The sequence below is a fragment of the Delphinus delphis genome, chromosome 2 (assembly GCF_949987515.2).
Source record: "Delphinus delphis chromosome 2, mDelDel1.2, whole genome shotgun sequence".
In the NCBI taxonomy this organism is placed as follows: domain Eukaryota; kingdom Metazoa; phylum Chordata; class Mammalia; order Artiodactyla; family Delphinidae; genus Delphinus; species Delphinus delphis.
This window is the reverse complement of record NC_082684.1, coordinates 42,096,078-42,110,089: the sequence shown is the minus strand read 5'-3', so window position 1 is coordinate 42,110,089 and position 14,012 is coordinate 42,096,078. Positions and strand designations below refer to the sequence as shown.

General features: G+C 40.4%; 1 protein-coding gene across 1 annotated transcript in view; it reads right to left on the bottom strand.

The window, feature by feature from the left end:
* The window catches only part of CCDC175 (coiled-coil domain containing 175), a 75,153-nt gene that overhangs the window by 15,309 nt on the left and 45,832 nt on the right, over positions 1-14,012 (bottom strand). Inside the window, exons 12-15 of the mRNA XM_060004464.1 lie at positions 10,351-10,486; positions 9,670-9,801; positions 4,096-4,234; positions 82-161 (exon numbers count right to left, since the gene is read on the bottom strand). Of these exons, the coding sequence (XP_059860447.1) occupies positions 82-161; positions 4,096-4,234; positions 9,670-9,801; positions 10,351-10,486 (487 nt within the window). The remainder of the gene's footprint in view (positions 1-81; positions 162-4,095; positions 4,235-9,669; positions 9,802-10,350; positions 10,487-14,012) is intronic.

The following is a 14,012-nucleotide window of genomic DNA, read 5'->3' as shown; positions in this document are numbered from 1 at the left end:
TAATGTGCTAGGTAAGTATCACTGTCTGTATATACCAATATTCTAATAAAAGAAAAAAGAATGAATACATTGACTCTTTACCGTCTTGTTAAGGTATCTTAAAAAGTCTCTTGACAATTGAGAAATGTCATAATTCAGTAAATTCTGCTCCTGCTTTTGTGCTATAAAAAAGAGAGAGAGGAAAAAATAACCACCTACAATGTTCTTTGATTAAAAGACAATAATCAAAACAAGACATATGCCTGGTTTTAGAAGCCATACACTATGATAAGGCTTATAACAAACACTGGAAGTCAGGCACTCCCCAATGCTGCATCCACCCCTGTGTTTGACTCCTCAGAATCAACCATTTTAAACTCATTTTAACTTTTTCCTCTTACATTTTCTTAAAAATCTTTTTCTTAAAATTTTTTCTTTAAGAAACTTTTTTCTTTCTTAACTTCTTCTGCTCGCTTCCTAACATAGTAGAGGACACAGCCCACTTACCCCCATCCCTGCACCTCCCGCCCACACCCGCAGCTCCATGTTCCCTCCCTCAACCTCCTCGTGAAGTTGTGGATTTTGTTTAAATGAATTTTAACTGTTTGGATCATTATGACAATGTAAATATTATTCACTGATGAGACAGTGTAGTATGATTACACTTCCTTTCTTATATAGTTTCTTGTTTTTCCTGGAGGTAAAAATTACCTCACTTTTTGAAAGAATTGCTTAGTTTTCCATGTACATGTCATTAATTCATATCAAAATCTATAACAGAATTGTAAAATCTTTCTGAACATTACTTCCCACGTGGTCAAACACGTTACGTAATCCATCAGTTCCCCTTCTCTACCCTCTCCCACTACCTTCTGTACATTTTTCTTTAGTCCTGCCGCAAAGGTGACCTCCTGGGACTTTCCTCTGCATCTCTCTCATGTTGGACCTCCTGCTTTCTGAATCTCATACCTTTTTTTTCTCTTGATTTATTTCCTCTGTTTATTGAAGCAAATTTTATGTAGCTTCCTGAGACAGAGTAAATGAGATCTTGTATATCTAAATATATCTCTATTCTAAATCTATACTTGACTGGTAGTTTGGATGGGTATCTAATGTTGGAAATTATTTTCTCTCAAAATTTTGAGGCGATGTCTTCTAAATTCTATTATGATATTGATGTAAAGAAGTCTGAGACCATTCTCAGACTTGTGTGAGATCTGCTTTTTCTCTCTAGAAGCTTTTAGGATCTTCTCTTTTTTTTTTTTCTCCTGAAATCCAACAGTGATGTAGCTTAATGTCTTTTCTTTCATATATTGTACTGGGGATTGACAGGCCCTTTAAAATAGGAAGTTCATATTCTCCAGTTCTGAGAAATATGTTTGTAATATTTCATTGATAACTTTATACTTCCCACTTTTTTTCTGGCCTCTTTTTCTGGCCTTCCTGTTAGTCAGATATTTGACACCTCAGAACAGTTTTATAATTTCCTTACCATTTTATCCTGTTATCTCCTTATTTTTTGTTCTATTTTTGGAGAGATTTCCTTAACTTTTCTTATAATCCTATTGAATTCTAAAATTTTAGTTGCTATATTTTTTATTTTTAAGAGCTCTTTTTTGTTCTTTGTTCTTTCTTTTAAGCATCTTGTTCTTTTTCATAAATGCAATATCTTATTTCTCTAAGAATATACTTTAAGATATATTCTCTATACTAGAGAGAACATATATTCTGAGCAATATACAGAGAATATATATGTATTATATATAATAATATACAGAGAATATATACTGAGAATTTATCTTTAAAAGTATTCTTATGTTATTTGTGTTTATGTTTCCACCAAGTTCTATTTTTCTATCTGCTTTAGTTTATGTCATTCATGCTGGAGTTTTTCCTGAGATGTCTGGTGATCTTTGACTATCTAATCCTACTTAAGGGTGAGGGACTAAAAGGTTTGGTTCCTGGGTGGACTTCACTGTACAGTGATCAGGAAGTGATCACCCATTTTGTTGGGGGGCTCTCTAATGTTAGATTCTGTGGAGCTCTTTGAAACTGTTCAGTGTCCTTGGGGAAGAATCCAACCATCTTCAGGGTGGGGAAGGGATCACAGAAGAGTTATAACACAACTGGCTGGCAGCCTTCATCAAGCTGAGCAGTGGAAGGGGGTCTCAGAACAGCACCTGTTTTCTGTGCTCAGCCATATCTGATATCCTGAAGTTTAGAACCCTCTTGCCCAATTTCTCTGCTGGCATTGTGGAGGAATAGTCAGTCAGTGGCACAGAAGAGGACATTTGACCTGGGGGTCTAACTGCTTGCTATAAAGACTTCCAGCAAATCTTCAGCCCCATGACTCATCTCAGGCTTCACAGTATCCCTGTCCTCCAATGTCCAAGACTTCCCTGGTCCTGAGGAGAGAACTTCTTGTCCTCATGCTATGCTTCTCCGTGAGCACTTGCTAGTTAAACTTCTTTTTCTGCTAATACCTCTATCCAATTACACCTTCCAACAATTTGCTGTTAGTTATTATCTGTTGATGTCTTCTCTGCCAGTCTCTTTGTACTTGTGGGTTTATATCTTTAAATAAATCTTTTGCACATATTTTATGAAGTTTTATTAGGGAGCAAAGATAGATGCATGTGTTTTATCCATCATATTTAATCACAAGTCACAACATTATTCTTTATGTGTACTGAGCCTTTATATTCTACCCTCTATAAGTCTCACTCCTGGCAGGTGAAGTATACTTTCCTACTCTCTGAAGCACATTGCTCTTATGTCCCCTTTCCTTCTTTTCTCCTGCCTTCCTCTCTTTTCTCTACTTTCTTCAGTATTTTATCCCTTTTCTTTGACTTAAGAGAATCAGTTCTTGCAATATACTGCAATATATTGCCTATTTTTATACTCATTGTGTTTCTTATATCCTCCAGCCAGTGCAAGAAGGGATGAAGGAAGGGTGGGGGAGTAGAAAATTGGGAACGGAGTACATATATGATGCAAGTCTTGGTAAAAGTGGTAAAAAAACAAGAAAACCTAACTGAGTTGACTAAATGAAAATGTGGCAAAAGTGGAAAATCAACTGAGGAATGGGAACCAGACCCAGGTACTTTTTCTTATAATATTCTTATATTCTTAAAAATCCACCTTCCTTGAAAATTACCACTATTCACTTTGAATATCTGTTTATTTCACACTTGACCATATTGGGTTTCCACATGACTACCCTGTTTTGACACACTGCTTTAATTCCTATCCCCATATTCATCTTTGCCAGCTGGTCAGTCCCACCACAATGCACATTTTTTACTCCCATTCTAGTAAAAAATGTGCAAATTTTCTGTAATTTTGGTCCTGACCTGATTCCAATGGCACTCCTTCCATCATCTAGAAGATAGAAGTTCTAGAAGTTGTCCTTCTTAATAACCTAAATCCTTGGATAATGATCCTTTACTCCCCAAATTCAAAACAAGACTCTAGGGATGGTTCTGGATCTGTGAAATTTGGGGTTCAGGGTTAGCTGACCACATCCAATTTTTGTGGAGAAAATAATTATCTTCTATATTAAACACACACATGGTGTGCCATGTAATAAAATGCAAAATATGCATACTTTCAGACACATTTCATCTTCTCTATGAAGCCCCCAGATCTGAGACAAGCTCTTATCTATCTCTGCCTTAGGGGCAGATTAGTGAAAAAAGTGTAAGGAGTACATACCTTATAAATGATTAAAGTCATAGCTAGAAAATGATTAAAGTCAAGCTGTAAATTCATGTTAAGAAACAAAAAATTTTCCACATGGCAGGAGATAAAGGAGTTGGTTCTACCTTTAGCAAGTACAGAGAGAAACCATATAATACAGTTGCTACTAATTCTTAATTTTAAACAGTTTTAAAAGAGAAAAGGAGGAATTTGACAAGAGTTAACAGTAAGATTGTGGTGCAGAGAAGAGGAAATTAATAGAAGAGGCAAAAACTAGAGAACAGAGAGTTAAAGGTGATGGGAGAAGTTGGGAGAATTTCACCACTGGCTTGTGATGAATGATCCACTTTGTGTTAGCAGACAACAGTGAAATCCTTACCTGGGCTTGAGTTCAATTACTAAGTGCTTCATATGTACCTGTAAGAGTATCAGTGAGATTTTCAAACTGTCTGTTTTTGTCCATGTATTCTTCTTCTGCCACCTGAAGCTGTGGAAGACACTCGACTAGTTCACTTTCCTTTTCTTTGTTACTTTGTGTTTCCTCAGCGAATCTTTGCTTTAAAGACAGTAAAGCTGATTGTGAGTATGATTTTGGAGAATTCACACAGTATTCTAGAGCAGAAGGTAAGTTCTTTGGCGGGGAAAGTTCTGTCTGTCCTGGACTCCTCTTATCCTAAGGTGCATAGAAAGGTATCTGGCACATACTAGATATTTAATAAATATTTGTTGGCTGACTCACTGACTCTCTGGCAATCTATACTGTTAGGAGATTAAATTCACTGGGCTCTCCAAAGATCCTTTCAGTTCTATAGCTGTACTGCTATGGTTCTATTACTGCTACCTAATGTGTACCTCAAAAACGTATTTGAGAGACTTTCTCTCGATTGATCATATTTTATGAAAAAGAACAAAACAAAACCAGGCAGAAAAACAAAGTATATACCAGCTCTAAGAAATGTGGATGTTAGTAAGAAAGGGAAGGGGGTAGAAATAAATGGATATGATACTACAATAAATGGGTTAAAAGTGCCGAAAGTAAAACATGAAAATGCCTGCGTATTTATTCAAACTCAGGTTTTATTTAGTTTCAAGTGGAATATGGTTGAATCTCTCTTAGAAAGTCAGGGTGGATTTAAAATAGCGACTAAGGCAAAGACAGCCAACTGACATTTACTATCCACTCTCCTGCCCTTCGATATCAGGACTCTTTGAGTTTTAGCTGAGCATATGGCTGCCAACTAGAGTGAGTTCTCAGCTTCCCTTGCAGGTGGGTGTGACCAATGAGTTTGTGAGCGGAAGTGGAGTGTGCCATTTCTGGGTCCTGCCCCTCAACAGGAAGGGGTATATGCCCCCTGGGTCCTTCCTCCTTCCCCTGGCTGGAAGAGGATGAGAATGGAAGCTGCCACTTGGACCCACAGATGTTAGTCTCATGCCGAGGGTGGCAGAGCTACCCTTCCAGCCCGCCACCCCTTCCCTTCAGCCTATACCGGGAAAGAGAAATAAATATCTCTCTTCTGTAATGACCATGTCAGAAGTATCTGAGTATCTGTCTTAAATAGATACTCAGACTCAAAGATTTAAACTGGCCATAATTGACCCAGTTTACTCTTAAAAACTTTTTTTATTTTTATCTAAGTTGCATACACACATAATTTAAAGGAAACCCTGAGGACCAGCAGAGCAATGCCAGACATGCTTCCCCAGTGGGAGATGCCCTCACAACATAGCCTACCAGAGGCTAGTTTCCATTGACCCCACCAAAGTGGTAAGTTAGTGCAAGAGAAGGAGATCCACAGGGGTAGATGTGAAGGACTCCCTGGCCTAGAAGCCCCATGTTTAAATTGGAACCAACATCTCTTGGGCATACCTTCTAGGTCTATACAAGGGACATGCCCATTTAAAAGAGGCACCAAATCCAGGAAAGCCCAATGCTCTGGTTTCCCGCTAGTTATTCTCCTGGTCAAGATGCAGCATACTAATAAAGGGTTGTTCTATATAAGCAATGTTGCCTGATAATACAACTGATAATCCACCTTTATCAGGCTACGAGGGGAAGAGCCAGAAAGTTAAGCCAAGGTCGATTTCCTAGTAAAGGTAGAGGATTGTTAACCCTTTAGTACACATCTTGCTTATGTTCACCGCATTCTGGCATCTCTTTGATAGAGCACCTTGCTCGCACCCTATTTTATACAGTGATATGCTGTCCCATTCCAAATTACCATTAGAATCCTTATGAATAATACAGAAAGACAAAAACATACATAAAACACCGTAATATAAAAATATTACTATGCAGAATCAGGAGTAAATTCTCCAGACTGCAGTATTAAGAAACGCATATCTATACTATATTCTGTAAAAAAGAATGGCCTGGGGGGATAAGGAGGCATGTGAATGCATTAATTCATTCCCATTGCCTGCACAAGGCTGAAGCTGCCAGCAGCACCCTGACAAGAAACCACGCTCTTCTTTATGCTAGGAGTGAGGGTTTGGGTATCAGCTGCTGCTGCAGCTCAGGCAAGGTGGTGTTTGCTGGCTCAGCTTCTTGGAGTTGGGTGACCTGTCAGGCCCACAGCTTCTTCAGATCATTCAAATCTCCCCTCAGCTTCCCTGAGTCCTGAGCCACGTGCATACGTAGCCCAGTGATGAAAGGCTCCGGCTTCTGCTGCAATTTTTGGGCGTTGAAGCCTTGGAAAGGAGAGTGGCCAATGCAGGTACCAGTCCAAGCTCATGAGTTCCACTCATCCTGCGACTTCCAGTTTGACCTTGCTTTCTCCACTTCCTGTCCATCTTTCCTTCCGAACTGCCTACCCTGCTGCCTTTGGGCCCCGGCTCCAGATGTAAAGCTAAAAGACTCACTAGACTACATAACGAGCTCCCACAATGGCAGAAGGTCAAATCCTCTAATAAACCCCTTTCCTGGTAGCTCTGTTTCTCTGACTGAACCTTGCCAGACACAGGGCTGAAGGACCCAGCAGATCCAACCGTGATCAATGTGTCAGTGCTAGATCAGAGTGATGCAGAAGGCTTTGCAAGCTCTGACAGGAACATTGTAGTGGAGGCCCCTGGGTATCGGAGCCAAGTCTACAGAAGAATTAGTCACAGCACCACCTAGAAGAAAACACCTCTCAAGATTTGGAAGTTTACATTCTGAACCAGTGACTAATATTCAGGGCTCTTTTCCTTGGGAATGCAGTGGGCCTTCTCACTATTAAACCTAATGATTTTGCTCCCCCTCCCTGTGAATTTGGCTCTGTCAGTCCAGAGATCTTACTACTGGTGAGAAGAATGATTCTATCAAGGGTACAATAATGGTTCCATAAACCAAAATCTGAGGGTGGTTCCTCTCCAATTTGGGCTCCTCATGCCACTGAACTAAAGGCAGAAATGGGATTCCAATGTGCCCAGGGTTGCTGATGATGATTTTCAAGGGGAAAAGGGATTTATAATAATGGCGCACAGGCTGCCATCTGTCTATGACTTCGTGTAAATGAGGCAGAGGTGGACAGAGTCCTGCAGGGAGCACACAGCCTGGCAAGCAGACTGTCTGCAGAAATTTTCTCATCTGCAGCCTTATTCTTCTAATTTACTTACTTTGCCTAATTTCATTGTATAAGCTTGAATGCAATGTTAAATGGTGTCCTTGTCTTATTCCTGACTCTAAGAGGATTGCCTTCATTCGTTTACCATTAAGTACGACTGGTAACCTCCGTCAGCTCTATTTCAAAAAACGTCTGAGATGCTGACTACTTCCAACCACCTCCTCAGTTATCATTCTGGTTCAAGCTACTTGAACCACCTGGTGTATTGCTCTAGCTTGCTAATTGGTCTTCCTGCATCCACCAGTGCTTTCCTAAATTCTGCTCAACATAGCAGCTAGAGTGATCCTATTTAAATGAAAATCAGATTATTTCAGAATAAATAATCTTCACTCAGAACCTACTACTGGCTTCCCAGCCCATGCAGAGTGAAAAACAAAGTTCTCACAAGGTGTGGCAAGCCTGGGGATGCCCCTTTTAGATCTACCCTCAAGGAAGAATTCACTGTCCTGTGGCAAGGAGTGTGGTTAGCTGACAGCCTCCAGTGTGGTTGGCTCCTTCAGAGTGGCCTTGGCTATCTAGCCAAGACCATGTTCTTTGAGGGGTGGCTTCCAACTAACTGTGTGAGCGAAGAGATGGTACAAGGGTATAGCCATTTCTGCCCAAGGCAGGCCTCTTCTAATGGACGATCCTTGCTCTGGAGTTCCCCAGAGAGTTTGCAGTTTACATAATGGTCCCTGCCCAGTCCTTTCATAGGCATTACACCCTAATAAACCTTTGCACTCCTAATTCCATGTCAGCATCTGCTTCTGGAAGATGAGTCCCTAGAACCTCCAGCACTCTCCCCCATCTCTGCTGCAGCCACACTGCCTCCTTGTCAGTCCACAAATAGGACAGTCCTGTGTCAGAACCTGCATGCTCAGCATGTCCTCTGCTTGCAGCCACCTTCGCCAGATATCTGCACATCACACTTCCTCATAGCCTTTGGGGCTATACCCTTCCCTGATTCCCTGTTTAAAATGGCACACAGACCGCATCACACACACTCACCCTATCCCACTTCCCTGTTTTATTTTCTCTAGAGCATTCATCACCACTGAATATATTACATGTTCTACTGTTTATCTTGTTATTTTCAATCTCCCCCACCCCACTAGAATGTAAGCTTCATAAGGCTTCTGTTTCTTTCCCCCTTTTTAAAAATTTCTGTTTTTCAGAATCTAGAAAAATACTGGGTACCCACACATGCTACAACCAATGGAGAAATGCTTTCCGCCTTGCTTCTTCCTTCTGTTCCTTCTAATTTTGTATAGGTTTGTGCAATGCTTTCTTTCCCTGGTTTGTTCCCTGAGTTGTGCCAGTTCCCATTTCCCCTCTTCCTATTTCTGGCCATCCCTTTCTGACGTCTCTTCCCTGAGTTCCTGTATTTCCATATTGCTAATCTTCCTTGGCACTTCTATGAAATTATTTTTTTCTGAACTCATGGAGGGATGTCGAGTCACAGTTTTCAACACCATTTCCAGCACCATTTTTCTGAGTGCTCTTCATTTGATGGAAAGTTTCATTGCCCCTTCACTTGTTTTTCTCATAGTATTTTTGTGTGGAAGACATATCTGCTTCTTTTTTGCTATTTACATCAGAAAGAATTGGCTTTTTCTGGGACCAGTTATCTGCAGAGGGTTTCTGCAGGATGTGGCAGGGTGTGTGTGGTGGGAGGAAGAGTGGGCTTGGACCAGGGTAAGATCTAAACTTTGAAGTGTAAGGACTCCCTACTCCCTTGCCTTCAAATAAAGCTTCTCTTTGGGGTAGTCAGGCCTTCTTTTCCCTCTTCAAACTGAATCAAGTTGAGGAAGTCTTCTGCTACCATCTCTTTTCTCCTCAGCTACTCTTCCAATGGTGGTCTCCAAGAAACATGGCCTTGTCTATCAAGGTAACACCATCACCTTGAAAAGGTTTGTTTTCTGCTGTGTTTCCAGAGACCTAGCCACTCTGGGCCCCTTGGGTCCTTGCAGTGACTTTTCTCTCCACTTCCCCCATCATCCATGCTCTATTCTACCTCAGGTCAGCCCTTGGCAGTTCCCAGGTCAGTGCCATGCCCTGTCTTTAAGGAGGACTTCTGAGATTGGCCTCCTTGGTCTCCCTCACCCTTCATTACTCTCTCCAGCCTCTCCTGTTCCAGCTCTTCATGGTTTTATCCAACACTCTACCTGTCTCCATGGATTTTGCCAGCACTTCCACAAAACTTGGAGTGTGTGATTTTTTTTTTAACTGAAAACATATTTCTTGTTGTTCTATTTCTTTTTTAGAAAAAGAAGAAAGATTCATAATTTAATTGTAGCCTTGTTTATACTAGAAGATTTACTTTACTTCTAACTGATTAAAATAGCATGAAATACACCCTCCCCTGCATATCACCATCTAAAATTATTCTTAGAAGTAAAATAAAATTTACCTCATACTCGCTCAACTCTTGAATTAACTCTTTTTCTTTGGCAACAAATTCCTCTTCCTCTTGTTTTAATTCTAATGTAAGTTGTTCGATCTGTGCCAAAAACTCATTGACCTCATTTTCTCTAAAACTGGTCTAATTAGGGGAAATAAATGAGGATTTATCATTTGTTTTGTAGCAGTCAGCATTAAATTTTCAAACAGCCAGGTAAATTAATATTTCTGTGCATGAGACTTGGCTCTGATTTCAGGTTATATTATGTCTCAGTAGCCACTGAGGAGGATCTTTTTTTCCCTCCAGAGATTAATTTCTTCACCAAACAATAGCTATAAATGACTTGAGGAAATGGGGAATGGGAATAGTAGGGGATGGAGGGTAGGCACAGGATGAATATAGGAGCTAAATAAATGATGTTTAGTCTCCTTATTTTTAGATAGTTTCCCTAAACACTATCTTCAAGTTTCAGTTACATGCTTCAAAAGCATATTCTGGACAGAACTGCTACTTTGCTAAATTCCTATAGTTAATACAGAGCAATTGTCTACATTTCTCAAGGAAGTTACATAATTCACTCTAAACATGAAATCAGCAGAAAGCAAAATACCTTTTAATAAGGTAAGGTTTAATGAAATATTGAAGAATTACTGACATGCAATATAGGGAGTAAATACTAAGTTCCTTTACCTCTTGTAATAATTTACTGCGTCTAAGTTCAGCATCCTGCATTTTCTCTAAAATTTCTTGTATTTCAGCCCTTATCTTGTTGGTCCAACGTGCATGTTTTTTTACCAAACAAGCTATTTTCCACTGAGTTATAATACTAGAGATTAGAACAAAAAGAATTATCATCAGACTGACATCACAGTTTACTGAAAAGATGAAGGAATTCAAAACAAAACAAATCCTACTATGATTACATAAAATTGTTCGTGCTATTGATGTTGTAGACTAGACATATTAGCTGAAAAAATAAGACAAAACATTAACTGCCTCAATGCCATCTCTGCAAGTTGCTTCACATTAAGTTGTGTCAGTACATCTAACAGGACAGTGGACAAACCACACTTTACCTAGAGCTTGCCTCCTCTAGGTAAAGGATAGAAATGGGGAAGGCTCAGGGGTGTTGGAAAAAGAAGAGTCCCAGACAGAAATAGTAAAAGAATTACCTAAACTACTCAAAGTGCTAGTAAGAAATTTCAAGCTTCTAGGTTCTCAAATTTTTCTCTCCACTCTAACATAAAAAAGCTATATAACCAGAGAAGAGTAAAAATGTGCAACTGGAGTCTTAAAAATAATATTATAATAATGACAACAATAATAAAATATAGCTATGTTTCTGCAAGTGCTTTCTAGGTGTCAGGCACTGAGCTACATACTGTACATCGATCATCTCATTTACCATTCACAACAACCTTATAAGGCGGGTGCTACTATCATTCCTCACTTTATAGGGATGGGAGCAGAGAGATTATTAAATAACTTAGCCCTGGTCACAGAGCCAATAAGAGGCAGAGCAAACAAAGTAGTCCATCTGTAGAGCCTGTGTCCTTAACCACTCTCCTCTGTCCCTGCACATCACCTTCCTTACTGGTGCAAAGAGGCATTGCACATCTTGGCAATTTTACTCTTTGGTGACTTGCCATGATTAGAATGAAAAACTCTGTTTCTGTTTAATGCCAAAAAAATAAAACTAACAAACACATCTAGATCCAAGAAAACTCACAATTTAATTTGGGAAAATAATTTCCTTGGACTCTAGCAAGCACTCTGACATCCTTCCAACTTTGGGGCACTGTTAATTAAGATAACATATACTGAGATTGGTTCAAGATGGCAGAGTAGAAGGACATGCACTCACTCCCTCTTGTGAGAGCACCGGAATCACAATTAACTGCTGAACAATCATCAGCAGGAAGACACTGGAACTCACCAAAAAAGATACCCCACATCAAAGACAAAGGAGAAGCCACAATGAGACAGTAGGAGGGGCGCAATCAAATAAAATCAAATCCCATAACCATTGGGTGGGTGATTCACAAACTGGAGAACAATTACACTACAGAAGTCCACCCACTGGAGTGAAGGTTCTGAGCCCCACGTCAGGCTTCCCAACCTGGGGATATGGCAATGGGAGGAGGAATTCCTAGAGAATCCAACTTTGAAGGCGAGTGGGATTTGATTACAGGACTTCAACAGGACTGGAGGAAACAGAGACTGCACTGTTGAAGGGCACACACAAACAAGTGTGCACATCAGGACTCAGGGGAAAGAAGCAGTGACCCCATAGGAGACTGAATCAGACCCACCTGCTAGTGTTGGCGGGTCTCCTCCAGAGATGGGGGAGGGATGTGGCTCACTGCAGGGACAAGGACAATGGCAGCAGAAGTTCTAGGAAGTACTCCTTGGTGTGAGCCCTCCCAGAGTCCACCATTAGCCCAACCAAAGAGCCTGCAGGCTCAGGTGCTGGGTCACCTCAGGCCAAACAACCAACAGGGAGGGAACTCAGCCCCACCATCAGCAGACAAGGGGATTAAAGTTTTACTGAGCTCTGCCCACCAGAGCAACAGCCAGCTCTACCCACCACCAGTCCCTCCCATCAGGAAGTTTGCACAAGCCTCTTAGATAGCCTCTCCACCAGAGGACAGACAGCAGAAACAAGAAGAACTACAATCCTGAAGCCTGTGGAAAGAAAACCACATTCACAGAAAGACAGACAAAATGAAAAGGCAGGGCTTCCCTGGTGGCGCAGTGGTTGAGAGTCCACCTGCCAATGCAGGGTACATGGGTTCATGCCCCGGTCTGGGAGGATCCCATATGCTGCGGAACGGCTGGGCCTGAGAGCCATGGCCACTGAGCCTGCGCGTCCAGAGCCTGTGCTCTGCAATGGGAGAGGCCACAACAGTGAGAGGCCCACGTACCGCAAAAAAAAAAAAAAAAGAAAAGGCAGAGGACTATGCACCAGATGAAGGAACAAGATAAAACCCCAGAAAAACAACTAAACAAAGTGGATATAGGCAACCTTCCAAAAAAGAATTCAGAATAATGATAGTGAAGATGATCCAGAACCTTGGAAAAAGAATGGAGGCAAAGATCGAGAAGATGTAAGAAATGTTTAACAAAGACTTAGAAGAATTAAACAAAAACACCTAGAAGAATTAAAGAACAAACAAACAGAGATGAACAATACAATAACTGAAATGAAAAATACACTAAAAGGAATCAATAGCAGAATAACTGAGACAGAAGAACAGACAAGTGACCTGGACGACAGAATGGTGGAATTCACTGCCACGGAACAGAATAGAGAAAGAAGAATGAAAAGAAATAAAGACAGCCTAAGAGACCTCTGGGACAACATTAAATGCAACATTCACATTACAGGGGTCCCAGAACGAGAAGAGAGAGAGAAAGGACCTGAGAAAATATTTGAAGAGATTATAGTTGAAAACTTCCCTAACATGGGAAAGGAAATAGCCACCCAAGTACAGGAAGCACAGAGTCCCAGGCAGGATAAACCCAAGTGAAACACACTGAGACACATAGTAATCAAATTGACAGAAATTAAAGACAAAGAAAAACTATTAAAAGCAACAAGGGAAAAAGGACAAATAACATATAAGGGAAGTCCCATAAGGTTAACAGCTGATTTCTCAGAAGAAACTCTACAAGCCAGAAGGGAGTGGCATGATATACTTAAAGTGATGAAAGGGAAGAACGTACAACCAAGATTAATCTACCTGGCAAGGATCTCATTCAGATTCGATGGAGAAATCAAAAGCTTTACAGACAAGCAAAAGCTAAGAGAATTCAGCACCACCAAACCAGCTCTACAACAAATGCTAAAGGAACTTCTCTAAGTGGGAGAAGAAAAAGACCTACAAAAATAAACCCAAAACAATTAAGAAAATGGTAATAGGAACATACATATCAATAATTACCTTAAATGTGAATGGATTAAATGCTCCAACCAAAAGACACAGGCTCACTGAATGGACACAAAAACAAGACCCATATATATGCTGTCTACAAGAGGCCCACTTCAGACCTAGGGACACATACAGACTGAAAGTGAGGGGATAGAAAAAGATATTCCATGCAAATGGAAATCAAAAGAAAGCTGGAGAAACAATACTCATATCAGATAAAACAGACTTTAAAATAAAGAATGTTACAAGAGACAAGGAAGGACACTACATAATGATCAAGTGATCCATCCAAGAAAACATAATCATTATAAATATATATGCACCAACATAGAAGCACCTCAATACATAAGGCCATTCTAAGAGCTATAAAAGAGGAAATTGACAATAACACAGTAATAGTGGGGGAATTTAACACCTCAC